The sequence below is a fragment of the Hakea prostrata genome, chromosome 10 (genome assembly GCF_041222555.1).
Source record: "Hakea prostrata isolate BN-2017 chromosome 10, UWA_Hpros_2, whole genome shotgun sequence".
Lineage (NCBI taxonomy): Eukaryota > Viridiplantae > Streptophyta > Magnoliopsida > Proteales > Proteaceae > Hakea > Hakea prostrata.
The window spans coordinates 38,226,869-38,252,087 of NC_142609.1; the positions used below are offsets into that span (position 1 = coordinate 38,226,869).

The 25,219-nt window shown below is 37.0% G+C and overlaps 1 protein-coding gene and 1 long non-coding RNA gene across 4 annotated transcripts; one reads left to right on the top strand and one right to left on the bottom strand.

Annotated features, from left to right (window-relative positions):
• Positions 1 to 248: 248 nt before the first annotated feature.
• Positions 249 to 17,496, bottom strand: CNX5 (co-factor for nitrate, reductase and xanthine dehydrogenase 5). Of its 3 annotated transcripts, none has more exons than XM_089136614.1 (12): positions 17,306 to 17,496; positions 16,826 to 17,096; positions 16,195 to 16,287; positions 13,494 to 13,549; positions 8,995 to 9,059; positions 8,833 to 8,907; positions 8,633 to 8,711; positions 8,335 to 8,373; positions 7,664 to 7,772; positions 4,460 to 4,578; positions 3,427 to 3,543; positions 249 to 1,270 (listed from the first exon to the last, which is right to left on the bottom strand). In XM_089136614.1, exons 2-12 carry the CDS (start codon positions 17,085 to 17,087, stop codon positions 884 to 886), a joined length of 1,401 nt encoding a protein of 466 aa, XP_088992740.1. In that variant the 5' UTR covers positions 17,088 to 17,096; positions 17,306 to 17,496; the 3' UTR covers positions 249 to 883. The 3 variants fall into 3 exon arrangements, with proteins under 3 accessions (XP_088992740.1, XP_088992739.1, XP_088992738.1); XM_089136613.1 differs by having other exon boundaries at positions 250 to 1,270; positions 17,309 to 17,496; XM_089136612.1 differs by lacking the exon at positions 17,306 to 17,496 and having other exon boundaries at positions 250 to 1,270; positions 16,826 to 17,288.
• A 6,801-nt stretch (positions 17,497 to 24,297) lies between these two features.
• Positions 24,298 to 25,071, top strand: LOC149002796 (uncharacterized). Its single transcript, XR_016170350.1, has 3 exons — positions 24,298 to 24,347; positions 24,427 to 24,537; positions 24,696 to 25,071. It is a non-coding gene; the product is annotated as an uncharacterized LOC149002796 (long non-coding RNA).
• Positions 25,072 to 25,219: the final 148 nt, after the last annotated feature.

Below are 25,219 nucleotides of genomic sequence, written 5' to 3' on the forward strand. Positions count from 1 at the left end.
ATCTCGGCAATTATTCACCATTTCGCTCGGTTCGGCGAACCAAGCGGCGAACCGAGCAAAACCTTCGAAGCATCGTTCCATGCCTATACTCTCCATTAATGTGGCTGATTCCATTCAAGAGCACTCAAAGTAGGCTGGGTTCGGAAGCAAAGGGTTATGCGGGAAAAATGGTCTTAAAATATTTGTATCAAGTAACATATAGGTCAGGCGATTTTAAAAGACATACCATCGTTTTTTTTTTTTTTTTTTTTTTTTCTGGTAGAAGAGACATAACATCTTGTATTTAGTATTATATCATATTGGCAAACGCATTTTGCTGCAATTCAATATAGAGACATCGATATTTATACATTCACTGTATCCAATATGGATGATGTATCGACTATTATCATATCGTATCAGGGGATACTTTATACCTCATGAACAACAGCCTTGTGGTAAAAGCTTTAGCAGTTCAAAACGCTCTTTATTGTGAATCACTTTCATTTCACCCATGTCATCATCGAAGGAGATAATCACAATGTTATTGACCTGCAGCAAGCTTGATAAAACTCCTAGGAAGATCAGAAACCTCACCCTCGATCCAGGGACATGATTATTCCTCCAAACTCAATGTTTTATTGCAATACTGCAAAAGCATCTAGATATGGTTTCAAGAGAAATCAAGTCAATAACAAAATGAAATATTTTACAGTGATTACTTCATGATGCTGGATCTACCTCCCAAGCATACCTTGTGAGAATCAGCAAGCATGGATTTCACTGATCCATCAACCATCAAAGAGGAACTCTTGAAGAACTTTCCCTCAATATAGCATTAGATAAAGAAAGATAATAGTCAACAGTTAATTGTACAAATATAATTTAAAAACAATCGTTTCTACTAATATGTGGGGAAATTAGGATTGACATCACGAGCCCAAGCTTCTATACCACCAATAATATCCTGAGCTGAAGTTAAACCCATTTTATGGAGGCACTGAATCGCTCTCTGTGAATCATTACCTCTTCTACATATTACGTATAAAGAAGCACCCGAACCAGAACTTGTCCTCTCCTCTTCTTGCTTCAACGCGGAATGTATATCTGGCAACTTACTCTCCAAGCTTGACAATGGAATGTTTAATGACTTTGGCAGAGAAACAATCTTGAAGTGGTGTGCAGGACGTACATCCACTAATACATGTGCTTCTCCTTTGATGACTCTCTCTTTGTACTCCACAGTGCTAATTCTCGCATTAGCTGGAAGCAAATTCAAATTCACAGGCGGCTGCAGTCAACGGGGAAACCCAAATCATTACGTGAAGAGAAAAACACTCCTTAATGCAAAAATTTAAAAGTATTATTCTCCATTAGACAATAATGGCAGTCCTATCTAGCAAACAAAAATGTTGCCATGAGTTTAAAAAAACGCATTACTAAAATTGCAGCCACAAATTATTCAGCAATCTGAGGTATTGCTGGTTTCAGCACTACATATTCCATATAAAAACAAGAAACCATATCTACTCATTTCTGTCACGTCCACTACTTCCAATTGGAAATTTGAAATTAAAACAATAGCCTCTCCTGTAGCCAAGGATGCAAAGCAGCTCTAACACTGTTTCCCACAGGAATCTGCTGCTCTAGCTTCTCCTTTTGCTATCAGCTAGCCATGGACATAGTTTCTATAATGTAAATCTTAGCTTCTTCTCAAAAAGCATTTCCCAGTGGTGATCAAGTACCTACCTGAACCACTCAAGAGTGGTGATCAATTACCTATTTGAACGAATCTAGCTAAAATGGTGCTTTTATTTCTTTTCGTCTTACACTATGTTTGGTTCATTGAAGCATAGACACTGGTATGCAAGGGGCTACCCTGAATAATTCACTAAGCATCATCTCAAAATGCAAATTTTTATACAGCTAGGCACAAGTACATTAGAATAATAAGGGAAATGATTCTCAAAGAGTCAAAGCCAGCACTAGTATGGTAGAAATGTGAAAGAATTCTCATGATGTAAAGTTGATTTCTTTTGTGTACTTCAGATTCATTGATCCACCTACACAATGACTAGGGAAATTAAGGCGACCTAGTGTTGTCTTTTACTTCTCCTTTCCAATGCTACATAATATGCTACAATATATACCTTAAATCATCAAAAATAAATACTAAGACGCATCAATTTATCAAATATCAATATTTTAAGCCACGTCAATTCATTAAAAATCAAAGCTAAGTCACATCATCAAGTCATAAAAACTCAATTTCAAATATCAAGCCACATCAAGTCATCAAATATCAACATAGAACTAGGACAGAAATGAACCAATGGAAATTTAAAACAAACAAAACAAGCAGTTGGTTTATTGTCCTTAGAATTGATCATTGTCTTGGTATACCTAGTCTTACATTTGATTGATAATGTTCTTAAAAAAATTAATTTTTACCTACAGATAATTAAATTGCTATTCATTTACAGAATGTTTATGATGTTTTTAAAAAACTATAGTCTTCAACTATGAAAAATAAAATTGCTGACTCAAAGAACATTGAGCAGTTAAAAAGTGTCACATGTGAAGCTAGGTATTTGCAGAGATGAGGATGTAAAGATGGATGTGCAGCAAAACTAAAATATACTTTAAATGCTTTAAATATAAGTAAGGGTATTTTGGTCATTTTACACATCCATTTAACTGAAAATGTAACTGTGGGTAACTTGTAATTTTGAGTGTGGGTGCCATGTAATTTAAGAGGTAATAGCGGATTAGCGGGTGGTCAAAAGTTTTACCCCCTTTATAGCGGGTGTCGTGTAATTTGCTCTAAAATATACACTTGTGAAAATGAAACTAGTTTATATCTTGTTAAAAAAAATTGAACTTCGATATTTAAGCAATATTGTTCATCAAAGTGGTGAAAATCCATGAAAAAATTGACTGACTAACTATTCTCATCGTTAAGAGATGAATTGAAAAACAATTATATTGAAATTAACTCATGTTTGCAATTTAGTCGAACAAAACAGATAAGAATGAGAGCATTCATACAGAAAGTACAAAAAGGGGAAGCCAATTCTAGGAGAGTGGACCAAATGCTTTATATATTTTGAATACTCCACAAGTGTGAATGTAAATATGTTGTCAACAATATAAATCGTACCACCCACAAAAAAAAATAGAGTTTTACCTCCATAGTTTTAGTGTAATAAAACAATAACTTCATACTAATAATTTACACCCCTACAAGAAGTCAATATATCTATAACCTGATCCACAATGAAATAATTAGAAAATCCTGTTTTGTGTATATGAACCAATTTATTGCACAAAGGACCTCACCTATAATATGCTAAACCTCCAATTGGGAGCATGAACTGATTGTAAGCAATCCAATAAACATCAGCAGTTGCAAATAGAAGACAAAAAGGAAGAAGACAGGAGAAATACCCGCTTTAGCGGAGACTGAGTAAACTTCTCATAGTCGAACTCTCGAAACAGCTTCTGTGTGAATTTTGCATTCTCTCCACAAGCTTCACATTCTAAACATCTTCCTCTTATTTTCACCTAAGAAAACACCCAAAAATAAAGATGTCAGGAATCAAACCTGTAGGACCTTACAATTAAAATAAAATGAATTGCTTACAATTAAAACATGATATAGGAGAAGGGAGCCCACACCAGCAAACCTCAAATCAATCTTTGCTCCCAACCTCCAACCCTGACCCTTTTTTTTCATGGATGAGTGTAGAAATGATGAGTTCACATTGAATGTTGGTTTTAATGAAATAAATCACAGAAGCCTTTTTATATATATCAAACTTCTATCCGCGACATCCAGTCAACGAGTGTCAGACAGAGCCCCTTGTCATAAATCATGAAGATAATAAAATAACATGACCAAAAGGTGCAGGACCACCCCAATTGATAAAAAGAATATTTTAGGTTATTTGATTCCCCCAAGTAGAAAAGGTTGATGTTTACTGCTGAAAGCAACTACCAGCTTGGCAAGGCCCACTAACAGGCTTAAGGGGTTCAGTGTATGGGACAGTACTTCAAATATGTCAGAAAGGAGAAACAAACAATATTAGAATATATATAAGTTAGTGCTGGCCAAGACACATCGCAAGCTTGGTGATTGATCCCTAATAAGATAACAAAAGGCAACTAAGACTGACTAGTTCTGAAGAAAAAAAGCGAAATATCAAGGCCATCCATTAGTGTCACAGGCTCTTTCACCCATGAAATCTAAAGACAAATGTAGTTACAATCCGTTGTCTCTTCATATGGTTGGAAAAGAATTCCCTACATATATCAATTAATCATCATGAATGAGGTATAAATATCCTGCAACAAAAACTCTATATGTTCAAGGAGACACAATATGCCATTGTCTTGAATGTTGGACACACACAAGCGAATTTTCAACAGTAAGCAAGCGTTGAATGTTAGGGCAGAATGAAACTGTCTGAAGAAAACATACAATACGAATTCGTGCTGATATGGCATCTAAAAGAAGCATTCGTCCTGAAAGGGGTTCCCCAATAGTTGTTGCAACCTTTATAGCTTCTAGGGCTTGAAGGCAACCAATAATACCTGGGACTAGAAAAATGAAAAAAAATGTATATACATGAATTAATAGGCATAAAATACTAGCATTAATAGAATGCTTGGAAAAGAGTAACAATGAAGCAGGCAGTAAATATCTTTCTTTTTTATTTTTAAAGGGTGGGGGTCAGGAGGAAAGCAGCCATTATTAGACAAGTCAGCCAATGACAAGACGGCCCCATTCAACCTCTCCAACAATGCAAAGGGTAACAGGAAAGCTAAAATCAAATTACTAAGGATAGCAAGAATATATAAAACCCAGAATTATGACTATGGCACAAGATTGGGTGCGAACTCATTGAAAAGAAACCTTCTAATATATTTGTCAGCACATATAGTCAACAAGAGGCCTGTTTCAAAATTGCTACTTCAAACCATTAACATCACCAGACCCACTCACCCACATGATTCTTTCAGGAATGGAACACCCCCCCCCCCCCCCCCAAAAAAAAAAAACTGCCTGAAACCAGGAATAATGATAAATTGCCAGGAACCAGTTATTGTCCAGTCATTTTGTCAGCTCAACTGTTCAAATGGGTTATATACTTATCATATGTCACTTCCTTCAAACCTGACATGAGGACTTCGTTGCATTTCCCTTTCGCTAGTTCATTGGAAGGAAAGCAACAGTTGTATTACTGAAGACTAAAAACTGAAACCAAAAAAATACAGAATGAAAGTATAGCTTGAACAGGATCAGGAAATAGCATATCAGTCAAGCAAAAGGGAAAATGTTATACTGCAGCATTGCTCAGAACTAGGAGAGTTGATGCAGTGCAATTATGATGCCTGGACCTGCATGAATAATCTCAATATCCAGACCAAAGTGAACCAGACCTACATTGAGCTTGCAGTATGATAAGGGTTGTTAAGGAGGAAAACCCTGTAATCTAATATTTATAATATTTTACCTTACACCAGCTACATACAGGATTACATTGAATTATTAGCTTCCTTCTGTGGGTCAGTTTAGTTTCATTTTTTCTAAGCACTACGTCCTTCTTGTTGCTGAAGTTCTGATAGGACAGAACGAGCAGGTGAGCCAGGTCAGGAAGGAACAAGCAACGGCCAACGACAACCAAGCAAGTCCTTCCACGACGAAGTGCCGTCCTTAGCTCTTCTAAATTTGATAGCCTGATACCATCTATAGACATACAATGCAACACCACAATGAAGATTAATTAAATGAGAAGAAATTGGATAGTATTATACCACTGGTACAATTGCAGTTCATGTGACCATGTTCCTCCTTACCTCTTCTACCTTCTCAAATCATCTCACTACCCAGAGTCGGTCATCCTCTTATTCCTTCTTATATCTCACATCCTTTCTATTTGAAAGGCTTAACCTTTGTATACCCTATTCCAGCAAGACCATTCCGTCAAGACTAGGCATGGATCTCCCTCATCCCTTCTTCATTCGTTCCCAAACAATAGGCTTAAGTCCCTTTTCTCTAACTCTTAGACCTATGGCAATAGGATCCATGCTATTGGTAGTCCTTTCCCTGAGACATAATTGTAGCCTGCGAGGTTGCAACTACTGACACATTCAATTTCAGGGATTTATCTACAACTGATTGCATTTTTAATAAGATTTATGATCAGGACTTAATTCAGATAGGTACCGAGATCCTTCTCTTAAGTCAACGAGCAACTTGCAGCCCTGGATGAGGGATTCTTGCAATTAAGAGCTGTTTCCCTCCTTAACTGGGATTGCTTTCTATTGAGCATTGAAAGGAGATGACCAGTTGATTTTTCACAACTAAGACCATATCCTTCCAGTGTTTCACACAAGCCCTTAGTTTCTAATTCTGTTCTTAGTGTTCTACCTTATTCCCAGGTCAATATCTTCAATAATTGGGCCTTCAGAAGTTGATTACTATTTTATTTGTCCTATCTTAAAGAATACTGAACTTCACAATATTAATCATTTTGCCACTATAGTCCTAATTTAAGTTGCCCAGTAGTCTTCTGTAACCATAAGAATCCCAGAGCAGGGTTTCCAAACAGGGATTGGTATTGTATCAGGAGTCCTTATTTCACTAGGAACGTGACTAACTGAAAGAGAAGTGATGTACCCATCAAGAGAAACCGCGATTTTTAAGAAATGTATATCAAAGATTATCTTATGTTTCCAATTAGAACCTAGTGTACTAGTACAGAGACATGATAAAGAAAACGGATCTGAGGGTGAAACAGGGTTGCCACAGTGAAGATTTTGATTCTAATCTGACCCGTGATCTCAAATATAAATAGATATAGAGCTAGAAGGATGATACATCAGGTTTACACATGCAGTAGTTTTGGGATCACTACCAAAATCCATGAAGAGAATCCATCTCACGCCTTCAATGTAGAATTCATCATGCACACTACTGTGGATTCAGCAACAAAGTTTCTAAACCTGACTGATGTACTTTTTCAAATCGTTGTCGGGATGGGATAGGCCATTACATCTATCATAGTGTAAGCTATCCCAATTCCCAAATATGATGGCAAGGGCTGATTACAGATAACCTCATCCAAAAGAAAAAATTACAAAACAGCAAGAAAGATGCTAGGAAGAGTTTGAGATTGAATTGGAAATCTATAAACCCAATTCCCAAATATGATGGCAAGAGTGATTACAGATAACCTTGTCCAAAAGAAAAAATTACAAAACAGCAAGAAACATGCTAGGAAGAGTTTGAGATTAAGTTGGAAATCTATCTCATCAAACTCAACAAAGCAAATTACATTAAAAAAAAAAAATTTAAAAGGGGCACAGGTTTGTGTGCACTGTTGTAGATGTGCATGAAAATATACCAAATCTGAAATGAACAAAAACCCCCCTCCACTGGTTTCTAGGGGCTAAAGAACCCACAGATAAGATCCCAAATCACCCAAAACAAAATCAACCAGTCAACTTTCCCAGGTGAAGATCAATCTCTGATAACCTCCTTAACTCACCGACTAAAAGAAACCTGATAGCATAAAACTTATACAGCATGCAGGTCTGAACTCAAATATGCCCAATTGAATCCTTGAAGCACCTAAATAGTTTGGGAGTAAGGAGAAAAACCTAGTAGATAATACCTTACCTACTCCTAAAACTCCACTGTCTGAACAACTTTGACAGGCTGTTGTAGGCGGTGGGGTTGGAAATAGGCATCGATAGCATGGACCTCCGTTATGATTGTAAACAGTAAGCTGTAAAACAAAAATCAAAATAGCAATTATCATGACGTTATAATGAAGATGCAAACAGAAGTTTAACAACACATAATTCAACCTTAAGATTCTCAACTATAGTTAGCAAAGTCAGGAATTTCAGCAAAAAAGCAACCATTACTCACAAAGCATTCGGCCCCATAAACTCAAAAAATCCAGTCCTAGAGAACATTAGTACATTAATAAATAATTTGGTTCGAGGCATTCAATAAAAAACAACCCTGAAAATGGACTGTAAATTTTATAGTTTTTCTGCAAGCTTCAAATGAATGTAATGGAAATGGGTCAAACTTTTTGTCTCAAAAGTTTCAAAACAGAATGACTTATCCGTGAATCACACAGAATAAAACATTTTTCCGTAGCCTGCCCTTTTTTGACCAAAACTTCAATTTGATGAAATAAATTACACCCAATTATTGTGCTTCCAAATTAGTAAACAATGTTCTCAATAGGATAAACAATACCATGTAGTAAAACATTCAACAGAAAGGAATAATAATGGAAAGGACATCAAAGATGCTAAAAGCTATTGATGGTGTACCTGCCCTTCTAGTCCCAGAGCAGCACCTGATACAAGAGGCTGCAAGAATTATATAAAACAAGTCAGATGATTCAGTGGGTATTTTATGAACAGAGGTCCCTCCCAAATAGAGTTTTGGTTAGAAAAACAACTGAAATTTAGCAAGAAAATCAAGATGGGAAGTTGCACAAATCAAGTCTAGGAAGATGTATGTTTCGAAATACTATATCAGTTATGGAGCTCAACTGAAATATTTCTCCTTTTTGGGTACTATCAACTAAAATATACAAGATGCCAGCACTATGCTGAACTAACTCACCTTTCCCAAAACTACACAGCAATCACTGATTAAATACCTGCTGGGCACATTATCCGTGGCATCAATTACTATGTCATATCTACAAAATGTTCGCAGTCATGGAAACAATGACATTTAACAACACAAACTGAGAAAAGAAATTTAAGCATGCAGAAAATGGCAGATCTTAAACTGTATCCTTATTTCTATAGAAAGGATACTTGCTCAAAATTTCCAAAGCGTTGGATGTTCGTAAGGCTTCTTTGTGTCCCTCGATATGAACAGTGGAATTTATCCTGAAAGTATGACCATATCAGAAGACCTGAGGATGCAGAAGAAAGGGAGACAGGATAAAAGGTGATGCATAAAAGAGTGTTACATACGCGCGACAAGCCGCTGCAGCAGATTCAACTTTTGATTGACCAATAAATGCTTCTGTATGGATAATCTGAACCACAAAGTTTAAAACCAACATATTAGAACTCAACATCACAGCCATGAATGACAAAAGATGTCATACAACAAATTGTATATACCGGCATGGAGATATCAATATCAAGATCTTTAATAATGGCAAAGGAATATAAAAAAATAGATCCCATAAAAGTGATCCCTTTTGGGATGAGCTGAAGAAAATGATGGCAAATCTGTGATTAATGTGGGGTAGAAGGAACATGATGGCAAATCTGTGATTAATGTGGGGTAGAAGGAACATATAGCTTAACATTCATGCAAGAAACCAACAATTCTACAGTTCCACCTATTTCCTACAATCTAAAATTTAAGATGGATAGTGGATGAATCAATAACACATATGGTCATTACTTCTTATTATAAAAATTTAAAAAGAAAATGAATTCAGTCAAATCTGTGCCACAAAACTGATCTGGAAATAAACCAGAACCGCATGAGTGCACATTTGAATGAATGGGCAGCATAAAAACAAATCTTGGTCTATGGCAAAGCTGAGACACAAGATCCAATCTCCTTGCTTCATTGATTCTCCCAATCAAACCCCTCTTCCTCACCCTCAAATGTCCAAATAGAAACATGAGCTTTCATTTCCTCCCTATATTAATTCTTCTAATTGAACCCCTCGAGTTTTATAATTTTCTTCTCTTCCAAGTTCCAACTGAACCCAGTCAGACATCTGTACCACAAGAGTGACTATAACAGACTCAAACTACCATACAACATGACCACACATTTGAATGCATAGGCAGCAATCCAGATCCTGGTCAGTACCTGATTTTTTACTAGGTTACAAAGGTAATTAAGATGGAAACTTATGTGAGTTCTAAAAACACCAAGTTTCAACAGGTTTCCACTGGTTTTGACCAGCTGCAACAACATTTTGGAAACTTTGATAGTTTCAGCCAACAAATACTTTGACCAACTTTAAACCAAATTCCGACCAATTTGGTCATCCCATCACATGTCAAGTTTTACCCCCTCCCCCTCCAAAATAAAAATACAAAGTTCTGCCCAGTTTCAACCAATTTTTGGTTTCTGGCTGGTTGAAACCTCGGTCAACACCGATCATTGATCATAGGGAAGGTCAAGGAGTTTTATGGGGGTTTGCAAGAACCAAGAAATAATGGCTACATGTTCATTCTATGGCAAATACAACTAAAGGGGAGGGTAAGCAGCCTTGGACAGGAAATGGCTATTAGACCTTGATACCATCAGGGTTCCATGCACTTTTGGAACATTAGAACTGGAATATCTGGAGTCCAGATCTCTTTTGTCATGACAAGTTTTGGTTTCAGAGTCAGGGAGAGCAAGGAAATATGAAACAGTTTGAAAGGGAGGTGGACAGGCCAGGATTCAAAATTTGGTTTATTGGTTGGTGGTGGTGAACCACTTACGTTAACATAATTTTTTTTCCTCCCGGTGAGAATCCCATCTTCAACTGTTATGGAGTCCTTCAAGCAACTTGAATAAATGTATAAACATAGAAAATATGAGAAAGAAAAAAGTTGAGAGGGCAATTACAGGGCTGCAGCCCAAAAGAACGGAAGGAAAGAGAAGAGAGACGCATTGCAGATTTACCATAATGTCAGTGCGACATTGCCACTCACTGCAGATATGGGATGCTTGCTCTATATTGACTTAGCTAAGGAAGGGAAGAGCTATTTACATATGATCTTTCTTCCTTACTCGTACCATAGAAAGAAAAATAGATTAAAGATTGAAGCCATTTACAAGAGGTGTAAGAAGTTGGTAATAACCCTTAACTGATTCATATTTGTGTTCATGCAATTGCTTTTAAAGTTTAAGATGATCAAATGAGGGATTTTGGCCTAGGAAGGCGTTGAAAGGAAGGGCTTAATATGGATTCTATGGATAAGAGCAAGAAAGAGAGCAGGTTTCACAACAAAGGCCAAGGTAAGCTGTTAATCTTTTGTTTTTAAGTTTAATTAATGAAAACCATTTTGAGAAAAGAACTTAATTATTTTTTAGCCAATTTCCAACCTCAACTTAGTATTGAAGGGTTTTGAATGGAAGAAGTTCATTCAAGCTGCATTTCTATGATACGACATCCATTTTAGTCAAGATATTGAGACGAAAAAATATAGGAGTTAAGGTGAGTGAGATTCTACACTGATGCACTATCAGCAGAAAAGAGAACAGAGTGATAATCACACAACAGTAAATGTTATATTTCTACGTAAGGATACATATATACGTTAGGCATAATTGTTATACATGTATCTATGATGAAAGTTATGTTTGAATGAGAATGTTATATGCATATAAATGAAACAAGAACACAGTTCGTACACTCACGTCATAATGAAGATATGCATGTTATAGCACCAGTGAAATGAATAATAATTTAATTGTCAACAAAGACCCACTAATGGATGATGAACAATCATAAAAAGGAACTCATTATGAACAATGAAAATCACTAGCCTTCTAACATGCAACAGAAATTTATTCTGCCATATCTGGTGCTCAACATGAGATGGTGATCTCCAACATGACTGGTAAGGTAAACAAAGAAAAGAGCATACAAAGGATAATGTACAACGAGAATGATGAAGATGACAATGTTATACCCATGAATCAAAGACCAAGCTAGGTCTAAACCCAACAAACAATCCACCACCACTGTGGGTACAGAAGCTTCAACCACTAAATGTGCAATAGTGGACAAAATAAGACCCAACAACGGGCGCCGAGATTGAACGAGAGAACCTGAATCTAATTTGATTGGCTTATAGGCTTGGACTGGGGTTTCATGCTTCGATAGACAATTTAGGCCTGGGCCTTGGCCTAATTGGTACCTCATGGGTGCTTGAGTGGATCGAGGCTGGGCCTCTAACAGAGCTAGTAATGGTCCTGCATCACAAATCCTTTAGTGAAAATCCATCCTACATGTCACCTTCTCTGTTTATGATTGAAACAGGTGTCATAAGGAGTCACTCTGGTATCTCCCTTTCCTTACACCAGCACCAAATGAGTATAGATCACAGTCTCAGTAATATTACATATCATATACTCCATTTTTTTCTACTAATCTTAAAGCCTCTAATTTCCAAGATGATCTCCAGCTCTAGTTTAGCATTAATCCCTGAATTTGTCTCACGCACCAAAATGAAATCCTCAGAAAGGGATAGTCATAAATATCCTGGGTTAAGCATATAGTCATAAATAGATCAAGGGTTGTTCATGATTTGTCACCATAAACTGGTCATTTTTGTTTATGCAGGTACTGTTAATGAACATGTGCAGAATTACTAGTTCAGCAGGGGTAAAATGTTAAATTTACCAAAAATTAGGACAAAACCCTGTTTTTCTCTCTCTCCAACCTCCATCTCGATCTCATCTCCAATTTAATAATGTTTTAAGACATCAAAACTAGCCCAAACCAAAAACAAAACGAAAGCCTATATATATATATGGTAAACCAAAACCAAACTGATGATACATAATATATTCTTTCACTGAACTATACCAAACCTATTTCTTGATAATATACTATGTCATCATAAACTATTACCTTATTCATTATTAATAAATAGGTCATAAGCATAAATATAAATCATAAAAAGAGAGCCTAGAGTAAATAAAAGACTACTGAATCATTCACATACACTGCATGTGGTGCACTAGATTGATTTTGATATTTGGATAGCAAGATTGTTTGTAATGGTCTACACTCGCAGAGGAATTCTCCTCTTTTTAATCCCCCCCTTCAAGGGGCTGGGTGACGATAATTTATTCATCCCCAAAAAAAGGGAGCCAACTCGAGTTTGCTTTCGTTATATTACACAAGAACAATTGATATTCCTAAGTAAATGATGTCGAATAACTCTGATAATTTACTTGAGGATATAACAGGATACCACTTTGAAATCCAAGCTGACCACAAACCATTCTGGTTTGCCTATCAACAACCCATTATAAATGAATTTGTAACAAGATCCTTTGCAAGGAAAGATACACGAAGATATGGTTCATAAATTGAAAAGGAAAAGTAAGAGCACAGAAACTACCCTCAAATAAAACCTTTGTTTTTAATGTGAGTAGGAAACTAATTCGGTTATTTTTATAGATGTCTTCCTTTTAAGAAATAACTCATTTTTGAGCTTGACCAGACTCAATTGCTTTTCTAGTCCAACTTAAAGTCTAAGTCTTGTCTTCTAACCTATAAAAACATAAAGTGAAAATATCAAAAGAAAATTTGGAGTAAATAAAAGATCACTTAAGTGTAGAGTTGAGCCAAACAATAAATACTAAAGTTGTCCACAATAACCTCAGTTAAAGTTATCAATAGCACCTCATGAACAGAAACCTACTGAGTCATAGGTAGATAATACCATCAGCCAAGTAAGAAAACATATTTAGTTTTCAAAAAGACTCATGTAGATACCTGCCGGTGTAGATTATTAAGCTCAACAACATCATGATCAACAATACCAATCCGACCTGAGAATTAACCAAGGAAAAATAATAGTAATAATGAGTTAAAGAAACAGGCAAATATCCAACAAAGAAAGCTACACATTGCAGCCAACATAGCATCACCCATTCACTAATGTCCTGAAATGATTCTTATGATTAAAAAAAATAGTACCCAAAGATCCATTAATACCATGACTTAATAACCCCCTCCATGTACATGGATGCGTCCCTGCACTCAAACCCTCATAAAACTTCACCCCATAGGAATCATAGTTCCATTCTGTATGAGTATATTAGTTTGTTAAATGGCAGTTTCATGATTAACTTTGGATAGAAATTCAAGCCAGTTTCTTTCTGATGGCAGGCTGAAAATGTTAACTATGATACATGTGGGAGGCCTCCATCACATGGATCCACCCATGTACCACGACAAGGGAGGTTGTCAAATGTTAAAAGAATGACTAGGCATTAAGAAAGAGAGAAAGAGAGAATAGTATCCCACTGAACACGGCTCCAACGACTACAGGGTCTGGGAGGGGCACATGTACACAGCCTTAGTCTCTCCTTCCCAGGAGTGGCCGTTTACAAGTTCTGAACCCACAATCAACCAACAGAATGCAATTGCAACTTAACCATTGCACTAAACGTGATCAGGCATTATGACATCTAAAAGTTCTAAGGAAAGAACAGAAACAAATAAAACTGAAGACAATCATCATGGTGATAATAATTATTAACAATGACAATGTTATAATTAGGCATGTCATTAAAGTCATCTAGAATTATCAGTCTTGGGCAGAAATGGTGGAGATTCTGCTGGATGCCTATGGAGTCGATGAAAATCATTTCCAGGGGCAGCATAGGGCCTAGAGTTGCTCCCCCCGCGCAGGACTCTACAGCCTCTAATCCCCACCAGAGATATTTTGGTAAATTTTGCCAAGTCAAAGCTTGGGATGTCATCGGATTCAGCATGTTAGTGGGGCCCTAGATTTTTTTATATTTTGTAATTGAGTCACTATTTTGTGACTTATTGAAGAGTCCTTATTAAAGTAGGATTCCTAGTCTGTGAAGGAGTCCTCTAGTGTTGTCCTACTTATTGCAAGGATCCCATATGGCCATATCTACTCTTATAATTCAATTTGGACTCTTCTAGAGTGAGATATGAAGGCTCCTTGGGTGATTTAAAATACTAAGAGTCTTAATTAGATTTGGTTTGCAAGTTAAAGTCCTGGTATGTTTTCTTTTGGAAATTGAGTCCTATTATGTTTTGCTTCATTTAAGTTATAAATAAGCCACTACGGGTTGTAACAAATCAGTTTGAGTTATTGAACAAAATCTGACATTGAAGGAAAAGTGGAGTCGTGGGTTCCTAGGAGGAATCCCACGGCTTTGTGTGTGATTAATTTCTGCAATTCTTCTTCAAGTTCCCCTCCTTCAAGCCTGTGGCAGCAACTAAACTCAAGCAACACAGCAGCTTCAAGTCCTCCCAATAAAATCAGTTCAGACCAGTCCCTCACCTACCCCTTTCTCCCCCCCATCACAACCCTCCTTTTTCTCCTCTTCGGTCCCACTGCAGCAGCAACCACCACCCCTCTAAAACCCTAGATTGACTACCCTTTCATACCCTCCCTTCCCCTATAGGATCAAACATTTGCCTACACCTCATTCCTACTCCTAGTTTCATTATTAACCCTTCTACCATTAGTCTTGAAAATTTCCTGCAATTCATCTTTAACCTCTAGAAACCCTAAACCCTACTTTCAGTAAAACTCAAATGAACTTGCAAACCCCTCGACCAAAATCTAGGATCGCCTTCTCTGACACCTTCTCTATCTCCCACCCAAACCCTAACCCCAGCCAATACCTCTAGCGTTCTAATCCAAGTAGGAAACCTAATTTTGAAACCAAAACCCTAACCCTCTTGGATTATAACAGCATAAACAATAGGCAAGCCAAACCCTAGAATCACCATAATTGACTCCAGATTCCTTTAAAACCTAACCCTAATTACAATTTCAGATCTGAAACCATCATTACAGCAAGGTTTCAAGCATTTAAAATCAAAGTCCTACAACCCTAAGCCTGGCCAAAACCTTTTCTTTCCCTAGTTCAGCTTTAGCCTCTATCAATTGTTGCAAACACCCTATACCAAAGGCAATTTGGTTCACATCAAGAATATTGGACCAAATACATGCCACATTTCACCCAAATTCAATCATGCATCCTTCCACGAATATCCACCCGCCTCTCAACAGTCCATGCACCCTGTTGTAGTTCTGCATTTTTCTCTCTTTTTACAATTTAAATTCCCACATGAAAAACTCCAAGTGAGCAGAATTTCTGACATGTGAACATGGGACAGTGTGGTCTGCCCACAAAATTTAATCTCCATCCAAACTCTGAACTCTCAGATGGTGGATTCAATGTGACGCAGCACGTTCAGCAATCCACCTTCAGACTGACAATTAGACACACCATATTAGTAATATTCCCCTTTTTCTAGGAATTGCCAACAGCCTCGATACAACAAAAGATATTGACCAACAAGATATTTTAGAACATATAGAAAATGTGATAGGTAAACATCATAATCCATAACATCCGACCACTTATAAAAGATGCCAAAATTACAGTGATAATCAACACTGCATGTGTATTAAAAATATTACCAACGCCACAAGCTGCAAGATACAACAAAGCAGGTGCACCTAGGCCTCCAGCACCAACCACCAAAATTGAAGATTTTACCAAGCTTGACTGTCCTAAAGCATCAAAGCAACCCAAATCAGCACGGACAATTAACAGGCTATAATAATACAGACTGGCTTAAAGCTTCAACTTCCCAAATAGACAGAACATAGGAAATTTAAAATTTACAGAACCTCGGTTATCTGAAGTAATAGCTTTTGAAAAAGAATAGAACCAGGAACCGAAAGAAAAAGAGTACGCAAGAAAATTACAAATCCAAATTAAGAAATTTTCTGTTTGTTAGGATTATCAACACGGCATTAGAATTTTACATCCAACAAATGTTAATTCAAAATTCATCATTATCCAAGAAGATTAGAAATAACCATGGCAAAGCTGTCGAACTGACCATAATTAAAAATAACAGTAATATAGTGAAATCCCTACTTGTTCCAAGTTAGTGGGAACTGACACTAGCAAAACTTTGAAAGAACAAGTAGACACTGAAACCCACTTCCCACAGTGGCAACCACAATAAATTCAGATGAAACTAATCAACGAGAACCCAAACTGAATAAGTAAAAACACCAATGACAATCAAAGTAAGCAGACCTTGAACTCCAAATGAAGAAAGCAGTAGGTGTCTACTGTATCGGTATATCATATCTGGAGATAGTCCGTGTCCAAACCTAGCACCATTGATCAACGCTGGACAAGAAATGCTAGCATCCTTTTCCTTCTCTGCTTCGGCTTCATTCAGTTCACCTAAACGTGTTTGGAGGACCGATATCCGACGCTCTAAGTCGATTTTCTCTAACTTCAACTTCTCGAGTTCCCGGAGAATTTGAGATGCCTCATCGCCATTGGAATCCATCACGCAGAGCTGACAAGAAACGATATCAGAGTTAAACATGTTGCAACGCCAGCAAAAACCCTAGCCGCCTCTTGCTAGCTTTCACGAAGTTACACACCAGTTCATATCAAAACCGTATTTTTTTTCCATCAGAAACCATACTTATATTTTATGTTTTACACATTAAAGAAGTAATAATTATATCCAAAATAAAAATAATAATAATAAAGAAAGATAACCACTTTCACAGAGTTCACAGATTTCTTTTCCTCTGGAAGTGATTCGGCGAGCTCAATGGGACGACGCCTCCAGGTTCAGGTTCCGCCTTCGGCGATGGGGGCGACGAATCTCGCTTGTTCCGTAAATGTTGCGGCCTGTGCGAGTGGTGTTGGCGCGTGTGATGCCAGTGTTTTTCAGTTTTAAGAGACTTTCAGCGCGCACTTTGGGTACCGTTAGAATTAAGAGCAAGTTGCATGAGCGCCCCAAAATGGGGGTCGTGCTTCAGTGCTGCGCATTAAATGCGTAGCACGGTGAAGCGCACGGTCGAGATCGAAATCTCGATCGAAATCACGGTCGAGATCGAAATCACGGTCGAGATTTCGATCTCGACCGTGCACTGCACATGCTGCGCATTTAATGCACAGCATGCAAGTCACACTACCAAAATGGAGGCTTTAAAGCAAACAATTCACTTTGTATTTGAAATACACATAAGTTATCTTCTATTAAAATTATTAGTTATATTATTGTAGAAATTATTATATCCTCCCAAGAAAACTTATTCTCATTTATCAAAAAAATGTATATATATATTCTTCCGCGAAGGTTATTTAATGAAGACAATATCTCTGGATTTTTTTTATTGTTTTTCTCATCAGATTTTTATCCGGATATTTTTTGAATTAAAGAAAAATAAACAGTAGATTAACTGTTTCACTAATAGAATGAATTAATGTGTTTAATGAATTGTACTTAAAAGTCTTCATTTTGGGATGTCAATGCAATTTGCTCTAAAATTAATGTTACCCTCTAACGTATTAAGTGGTAAATATCTTAAATAAATATGTTGATGTAAGCAAGTTAAGTATTTTAAAGAAATAAAAATACCCTTGAATTAAAAAACCTCATCTTCGACGTCACCAAATCCTAAGGACCAAATTTTTTTTTTTTTTTTTTTTTTCCTTTCTTACCAAAATATGAAGTACAACTGGAAAACGGGACTTCCGCCTCCTCCAGATCGGAAGCTCTGCAACTCCTCCACCAGATTGAGAAGCTTGAGGCGGAGAGGCTCGCCTGAGTAGTCTCTCCGCCTCCCCTGTTCCTTTCTGTCTCCGTCACAATCTCCGGTTTCCTTCTCCTCTTCTGCGGCTCTCTCTCTCGTCTCTTCTCTCTTTTTTTTCTCTCACCTCCCCAGGTTCTTTCTCTTTCACTTCATCTCTGTTCTCTCTGCCGTCCTCTCTCCCGTTTCTCACATCCTCCGTTTCTTTTGTTTCTCTCTCCTATCCTCTCTGTTTCTCTCCCATTTCCCTGTTTTTTCCATTTTTTCTCAGTTTCTATTTGTTTCTCTCTCCTGTCGGCTCTGTTATTTTTCACCCCCGTCCCCTCCACCTGCCTTCCCTACTCCTCTTTCCCATCTCCTTCTTCCTCCTTCCTACCTCCATTTCACTTTCTCCATTTCATTCTCAGTTAATAATCAGATCTAGGGTTTCCCCTTAGATCTGCAGTTGCAATTTTTTTTTTTTTTTTCACATAACAGCTCCTTTGCTTGCAGCGTTCCCTTTTGGTGCACACCGCAGAACAACTCCAGCTTTGGGTACAAGTCCTTCTGCGTCGAGCTTGATAGATACGCGCCCAAAGCTCTTCTGCGTCGAGCTTGATAGATACGCCTATAGGAGTTATGTGTCCGCCCTTGAGGCGTGTTGTTTGTCCCCCTATGTGGGTGTTATATGTTTGTCCCCCTGTGTGGGTGTTAATGCTTTATTAGTGTTTTTGTTCTAAAGGTTTTGTGGACGTGATCCATTTTGGGCTTGACCCAACCCTTACCCTGGCTGACCCTGTCTATTGCATGTAAAACAGTTTGGTCCTTGTCCGCTCCTTGGTTCGTTTCGAACCTTGTGTTCTCATGCAGTTATGTTTGTACTTCTTTTAGTTATATGAATGAAGTGTTGTTTACAAAAAAAAAAAAAAATTCCCTAAAAGGTATTAATAAATACAATATAACTAAAAATTCCTTTACCTACCTTACTCCTCGGGTAGGCAAACGAAGAATTTACTGCAATCCAGAAAAGAAAAAAACAAAAATAAAAACAAATAATTTACCCATCTTCTTCCTTCGTCCAGTCAAAAAATCACTAAGCACCAACTCTACTGCTTGAAATCACAATCCACCAATATAAAATAAAACCAAAAAAAGGAAAAAGCTTCTCCTTCACTTAAAGAACACTCAGTTGCAAACAAAGTTTCATTCTTTGACCCAACTCCATGAAAGATGATTCTCCTTCTGAAGAACACTCCTCGGTCCAAAGCCAAAAAAGACTCCACAAGAAAATGATGTTTTTTTTACAAGAATTGAAAACCCATCATGTGCATTTGGATCAATTGTCTTAGGGGAGGCCCTTGTTGTGTGTGAGTCTTTCTTTACCAAACAATCTGTTTGCTAGAATAAAGGAAGGATGGGAAAAAATTCGAAAAAAACAAACTATTATATGAAATCCCAAAAATGTAGTTAGTTCATAGGATGAGAAAGCTGACATATAAACTTTATTAAATTAATGAAGTTTGTCTAGTGAGGTGGCATGTTAATTTTCCCACCTCATAAGCCGATACCTTTTCAAAACCTCGCAAAATAAGTAAAATTTTGTGAAAAAATTATGAAAAAATTGGGAAAAACAACAAAATAAGACCTACATTTAAGACTCAAATCCCTTCATTTACTTCTTTCTCCTTCACCCCATCATATATGGGTCACATTTTTTTTCCCATCTCTTTTTTCCCACCCCACATTTGCAAACTAACTCTGTCTACGTGATACGGCTGGTCGTGACTTTTGGCTTCGGACGGGTAACGGTCCAGTCTGATAATCGGTCCATCATCAATTATTTGAGTATTCCCATGGTTCAATAGATTAGGATGTCCAAGTAGTCTTAGCAGATGTTCTTTGATTAGTCTCTTTGTTTGATCTTTGTTTATTTTATCATGTTCCAAGGAGTTTGTTTGTTTACCAGACATTCAAGCTAGATTGGTTTTATCATTGCTGCGAATGAGAGATTGATTTGTAGTTTCTGGTTAACTAGGAGAGTACCTTTCCAATTTGATAGATAGTTGCAAGCACAAAGGACTAAATTATTAAAGCCAGAGCCTTCGAATCTAAGTGGGTAATAATGAGGATTATAGGTATTTAGAGTTATTTTTCACTTTTCTTGCAGCCAATGACATCCGGAAATTTTTGTGCAGTCCTCCCATCCAATTGATTACAAGCTTTTGTCATCCGCAAGGATGAAACCCAAGCCCTCCATTGGGGATGGATCTTACCACTCTACCAATTCTGCATTGACTATTTGGAGTTAATGGTCTCTTTAATCCCTAACAAATGTAAAGGGGCATTCTTATTAGAAAAATCCCTAGCAAATGGTGGAGTTATGTAAAGAGGCATTCTTATTAGAAAAATATATCACTTCTCTTGCAAAATTTATTATATGGGTATTATAATGAGAATTATGAGGTATTTTAGGAGTTAGGATTACAAAATGTATTTATATTTGAGGAACGATAACTCGGACCATTCTTTGGTTCGCCACCTTGATACCTCGACATTTCCCGACATGGTGCTTTTATCATCCGCAAGGATCGAATCTATGACCTCTCCATTGAGAAGTATGGATCTTACCATTCTACCAATCTTGCATTGACTATTTGGAATTATTATCCGTCTCTTTCACAATCATCAAAAAAAAAAGGTTGATGGAATTATCATCGCAAAATGGCATTCTTATTGGAAAAAATATCAATTTTCTGGCAAAAGTTTCAACACTTGTTATGAGTTTTTATTTTCGATAAACTGAAACTGAGCTAATTAAGAGTTAGGACTAAATGTTGTTCCTTGGTTATATCATGGTAAAGTTATAAAAGTGCCATTGCTTAAGTCAGATCAGCCAACTAACTAAGTTGATTGTTAGCTGTGACCATATTCTCGTCGAGCAAGTTTCATCTTGTAGCCATATAGGTTGTCAAGTGAGAGTGGTAATGGCTAGCTAGAAGCCTACTTCTAGGGAGGAAGATAAGAGAAGAGAAGAGAGCGTGTCGGTTGTTACTAAGAGATCACATCAACTAAAATCCAGGCTTTGATGGCGTCAAATAATTGGCCAGAGGCGGAATTCCGTCCATATAGTTGGTTAGCCAGGGTTTTCTCATATTGGAAGCATTCTTGCTAAACAAGAGTGTCTTTGCTAGGGTTAGTGGATTAATGACACATTTCAAAGAATAATTTCAACACAATTTTACTGCTAAATTATAAGAACTACAACAGAGTATAATAATCTACTAAATATTGAACTTCAGAGTCAAGTTATATTAGTTTTTGTTTAATCATGTGAAATACAAAGATAATGTACTAACTTTCAGAAATTTATTCAGGAAATGAACATTCATTTTTTTGTGGATGTATGACATGTGTCTTAACATCACAAAGGTTAATGTTCATTTGCAAGTCACATCAAATGATTGTGATTAAATTAAAAAATAATAATGACGTGACTTGTAAATGGATCTCAACCCTTGGATGTGATGTTAAGACACTTGTCACATATCTACAAAGAAATGGATGGTCCATTTCTAACTAAATATCAGTCGACTTACCTTCTAACTATAGAAACTTGTATCTAGAAATTGTTTTCAAGCTTCACCTCTAAGCAGATCATTCTCTTTAATGTCGAAGAAATCTAGTTGTTCTAGTTTTTCTTTAACAACTGAATGATGCAATAAATGAAAATTTTGTTGCTAATAAAACTCGGGATTAGAATTATCAGAAAAACTATCGTAAAGTTTTTCTCTACAATCCACAGGTGTAGATGAACCCTGTGAAAATGGTGTTCTCATCAAACACCTCCAGGATAGCCTCCTAACAGTTATCAAGGTGGTTGCCTTTAACTAAGTTGTCATTACTAATAATATTTAGGCCACTTCAAAATTATGAGAAATTAAAATTAAAATTTTATTTATTCAAATAAAAAAAACATCTAGGATAAATAACTCATTCTTGGTGGCCTAGCAAAAGTTGAAAGTATTATCAGGAAACAAGAGACAATAAATCTATTTTTTTTTTTCTTTCTTTTGGGTATTAATAATGGGGCCAATGGCCCAAAAGAGAAAACTAAGTACCAATACCAGGGGGCACTAAACCTTGCTGAGATTCTGCCTGTAGGACCTCCAAAACATCAGCAAGGGAATTTGAAAGAATGTACCTTCCTCTTAAATAGGAATGTGCATTATTGATATTCCATCAGCAACGCGATTTCCTTCCATGTGAATATGATTCACAAGACCATGTTCAAGTGGGTTCAACTTTAGGGGTATGACCAAAGTCGAAGTCAAAGTCACATATATATATATATATATATATATATATATATAGTTACAAGTAGATATGGTTGAAAAAGTCAAAAAAAAAAAAAAAAAAGAAACAAGTGGTCGAGATCAACCACTCATTCCATCCTCATCATACGCGGCTTTGTATTGTGCAGCACTGAAGCTCTATCTTGTTCCAGCAACCCCTTGACCCTTAATTTCATCAACAATCTGGTGTATTCACCTGGAATCAGTCTCTTATCTTCAACAATCTCAGACCTTCATTAGCAATTGTTAACCCAACATTAATAGCCAACAACTCCACTTCTAATACTGAAGCCACACCAACTCACTTCACAAATCCTCCCATGAATTCGTCAAGCGAATTGCAGAAAATACCACCAACCTAGATTGACTCATTTCTGCTCACTGATGCATCAACATTGATGCATCATTGAATTTCAGAATCCCCACTGAAGAAGGACACCAAACCACCAAAGATCTCCTCTTCAAATTCATGGAAATGCTGGCCATATTGGAGGGCCATACGTCTAGCACATTAAATACATCCACCCTCCTTTTTCTTTGGAACAAAAGAGTCCATCCATTTTAATGGGAAAAAAAAGTGGAGGATAAGATTAGAATGTGGATGAGCTGATACCATTTGTGGGCCAAAAAGCAAGAGAATGAAGGATTCCAAGTGATTTATTGACTAACATCCTCAATAATGATTCAACCAAAAAGGAAGGATTCCATCTTAAGAAAGCATATGAGTAATTTCAAAGATATCATGATCGATTTAACACCATTAAAAGTATCACAATGATAAAAAGATGGAAGCTCCGTGGGCTCCTGGAAAATGAGCAATCAACTTTTCCAACAACTTTGGTCCCCTAATAAGCCTTTGTCACCTTAAATTCAGTCAATTCTTTTTCATTTATCATAGGGGAAGGAAGAATTTCTTCATCAATGAACATCATTAGTAAGAATTTCAATTCAATATGGTATCAATTTCAATGTTTTTTTCAGCTTGCACACACCTCGATTACATCCTCAGAGGGAGTTTTATCGTCTGCAAGGATCAAACCCATGACCTCTCCACTGAGAAGTATAGATCTTATCTATTAACCCTCCATTGATTTCACTGTTTTGATACAAAACTGAGAGCAAACAGCCATATCGTTTACTATATCATATCACATACAATACCATTTTCGTGTATCAAGATTGTGACAATATCGACTTGACACTATCAAGTGGGCTAAAGTAAGCTGGTTAAGTTAGAGTTAGACCCACCGACCGAAAATTGAATAGACCAGTCGTTGTATAATCCAAATTGAGCCAATCATGATTATCCAAAGGAAAAGCAAGATTGAAATCAACCAGATAAAATGGAACAACATTTATCCATATATGTTCATCAAATAAGAAACAGCTATTTTTTTTAATTTTTTTTTTCTTTCCTGGAAAGCAATAAGAAACAGTTATCCACAAAAATGAAAGCGAGAGGGAAGAGATGAGAAATTGAGAATAGACCTTTTTTTTTTAATGAGAAGGGACCATACGTAGAGAATAGTAGTGAAAGCGTGTCATACATCAACAGCAGCACGTGGCTCGTGGTTACCTAATTACTTTTTGTCCAGGTTAGCTACCACATTAAAGCACCCTTCTCGCTATTTGAGTTCACCCTCTCCACCACTCTTATCTCTCTCTCTCAAGGTAGATGTGTGAAGTCTTCTTCCTCTTCTTCTTCTTCTCTGGTCACTCTCTTTAATTTGTTTCTCAATTTCGTTTGCAGAGAAGCCAGAAATAAGCAAACATGGCTCATCATCATCTTCTCCAAAGAATTTCACTGCCCAAGCCAGTGTTATTGAGACCACCATCACTCCAGGGCAGTCATCTCGTCAAGGTAACCCACTAACCCTAACCCAGTTCTTGAAGTAGAACTTTATTTGAACTCTGATCTTCTTTTAATTTTCATTTTGAGTGGAGGGTTTAGGGTTTATGTTGGTTTGTTTGTGCTAATTAACTATTGTGTCGTGCAATGTGTTCGATGAAATGTCTCAGAGATATAGCAAGAGCAACGGGAGCGATGATCGAGTAATAGGAGAGAAAGGGTGGTCGACGGCGGAAGAATTCAGTAGAGTAGCCAGGGAAAAGGCGGAATCGGTGAGTCGAACCGTTAAGGAGACGATGGAAGGCGTTAAAGAGGAATCGGCAAAGCAGAAATTCAAGAAGGCGGTGGAGAAGGGTAGCTACGACAATATGGGTCAGAAGGATTAGTCGTATATTGTATAATTCCGTAATATAATAAGGCTTTGGATTCGAACGCCGTAGTTTTAGTTTTGCTTGTTTGTTTGTTTGTTTGCTTTTTCAGATAATTTTAATTAATAAGGTCAGTGTTTGGTTTGACTAATGATGCTGGGAAAGGATAAGAAGATTTACTTGCATTAATTGAGCTTGTGGTTTTGTTTCTAACTCCGGATTTGCATACCGTCAGGGGAGTACTCCAGAGTCCGGATCTGCGACCCCGACTGTGCTCCCCGACATTTCTTGACTACAAAAATCTGTTGGGCTCACTGTGAAAAATA

Bases quoted from the DNA above. Each gene is read 5' to 3' on its own strand.
- CNX5 (XM_089136612.1), bottom strand. From the start codon at position 17,126: ATGTTTAACTCTGATATCGTTTCTTGTCAGCTCTGCGTGATGGATTCC. The intron at 16,288-16,825 runs GTCTGCTTACTT...TTGATGCTTTAG, and splicing joins TTCTTCATTTGGAGTTCAAG to GACAGTCAAGCTTGGTAAAA. The intron at 1,271-3,426 runs GTATTTCTCCTG...CGTTGACTGCAG, and splicing joins CTCAGTCTCCGCTAAAGCGG to CCGCCTGTGAATTTGAATTT.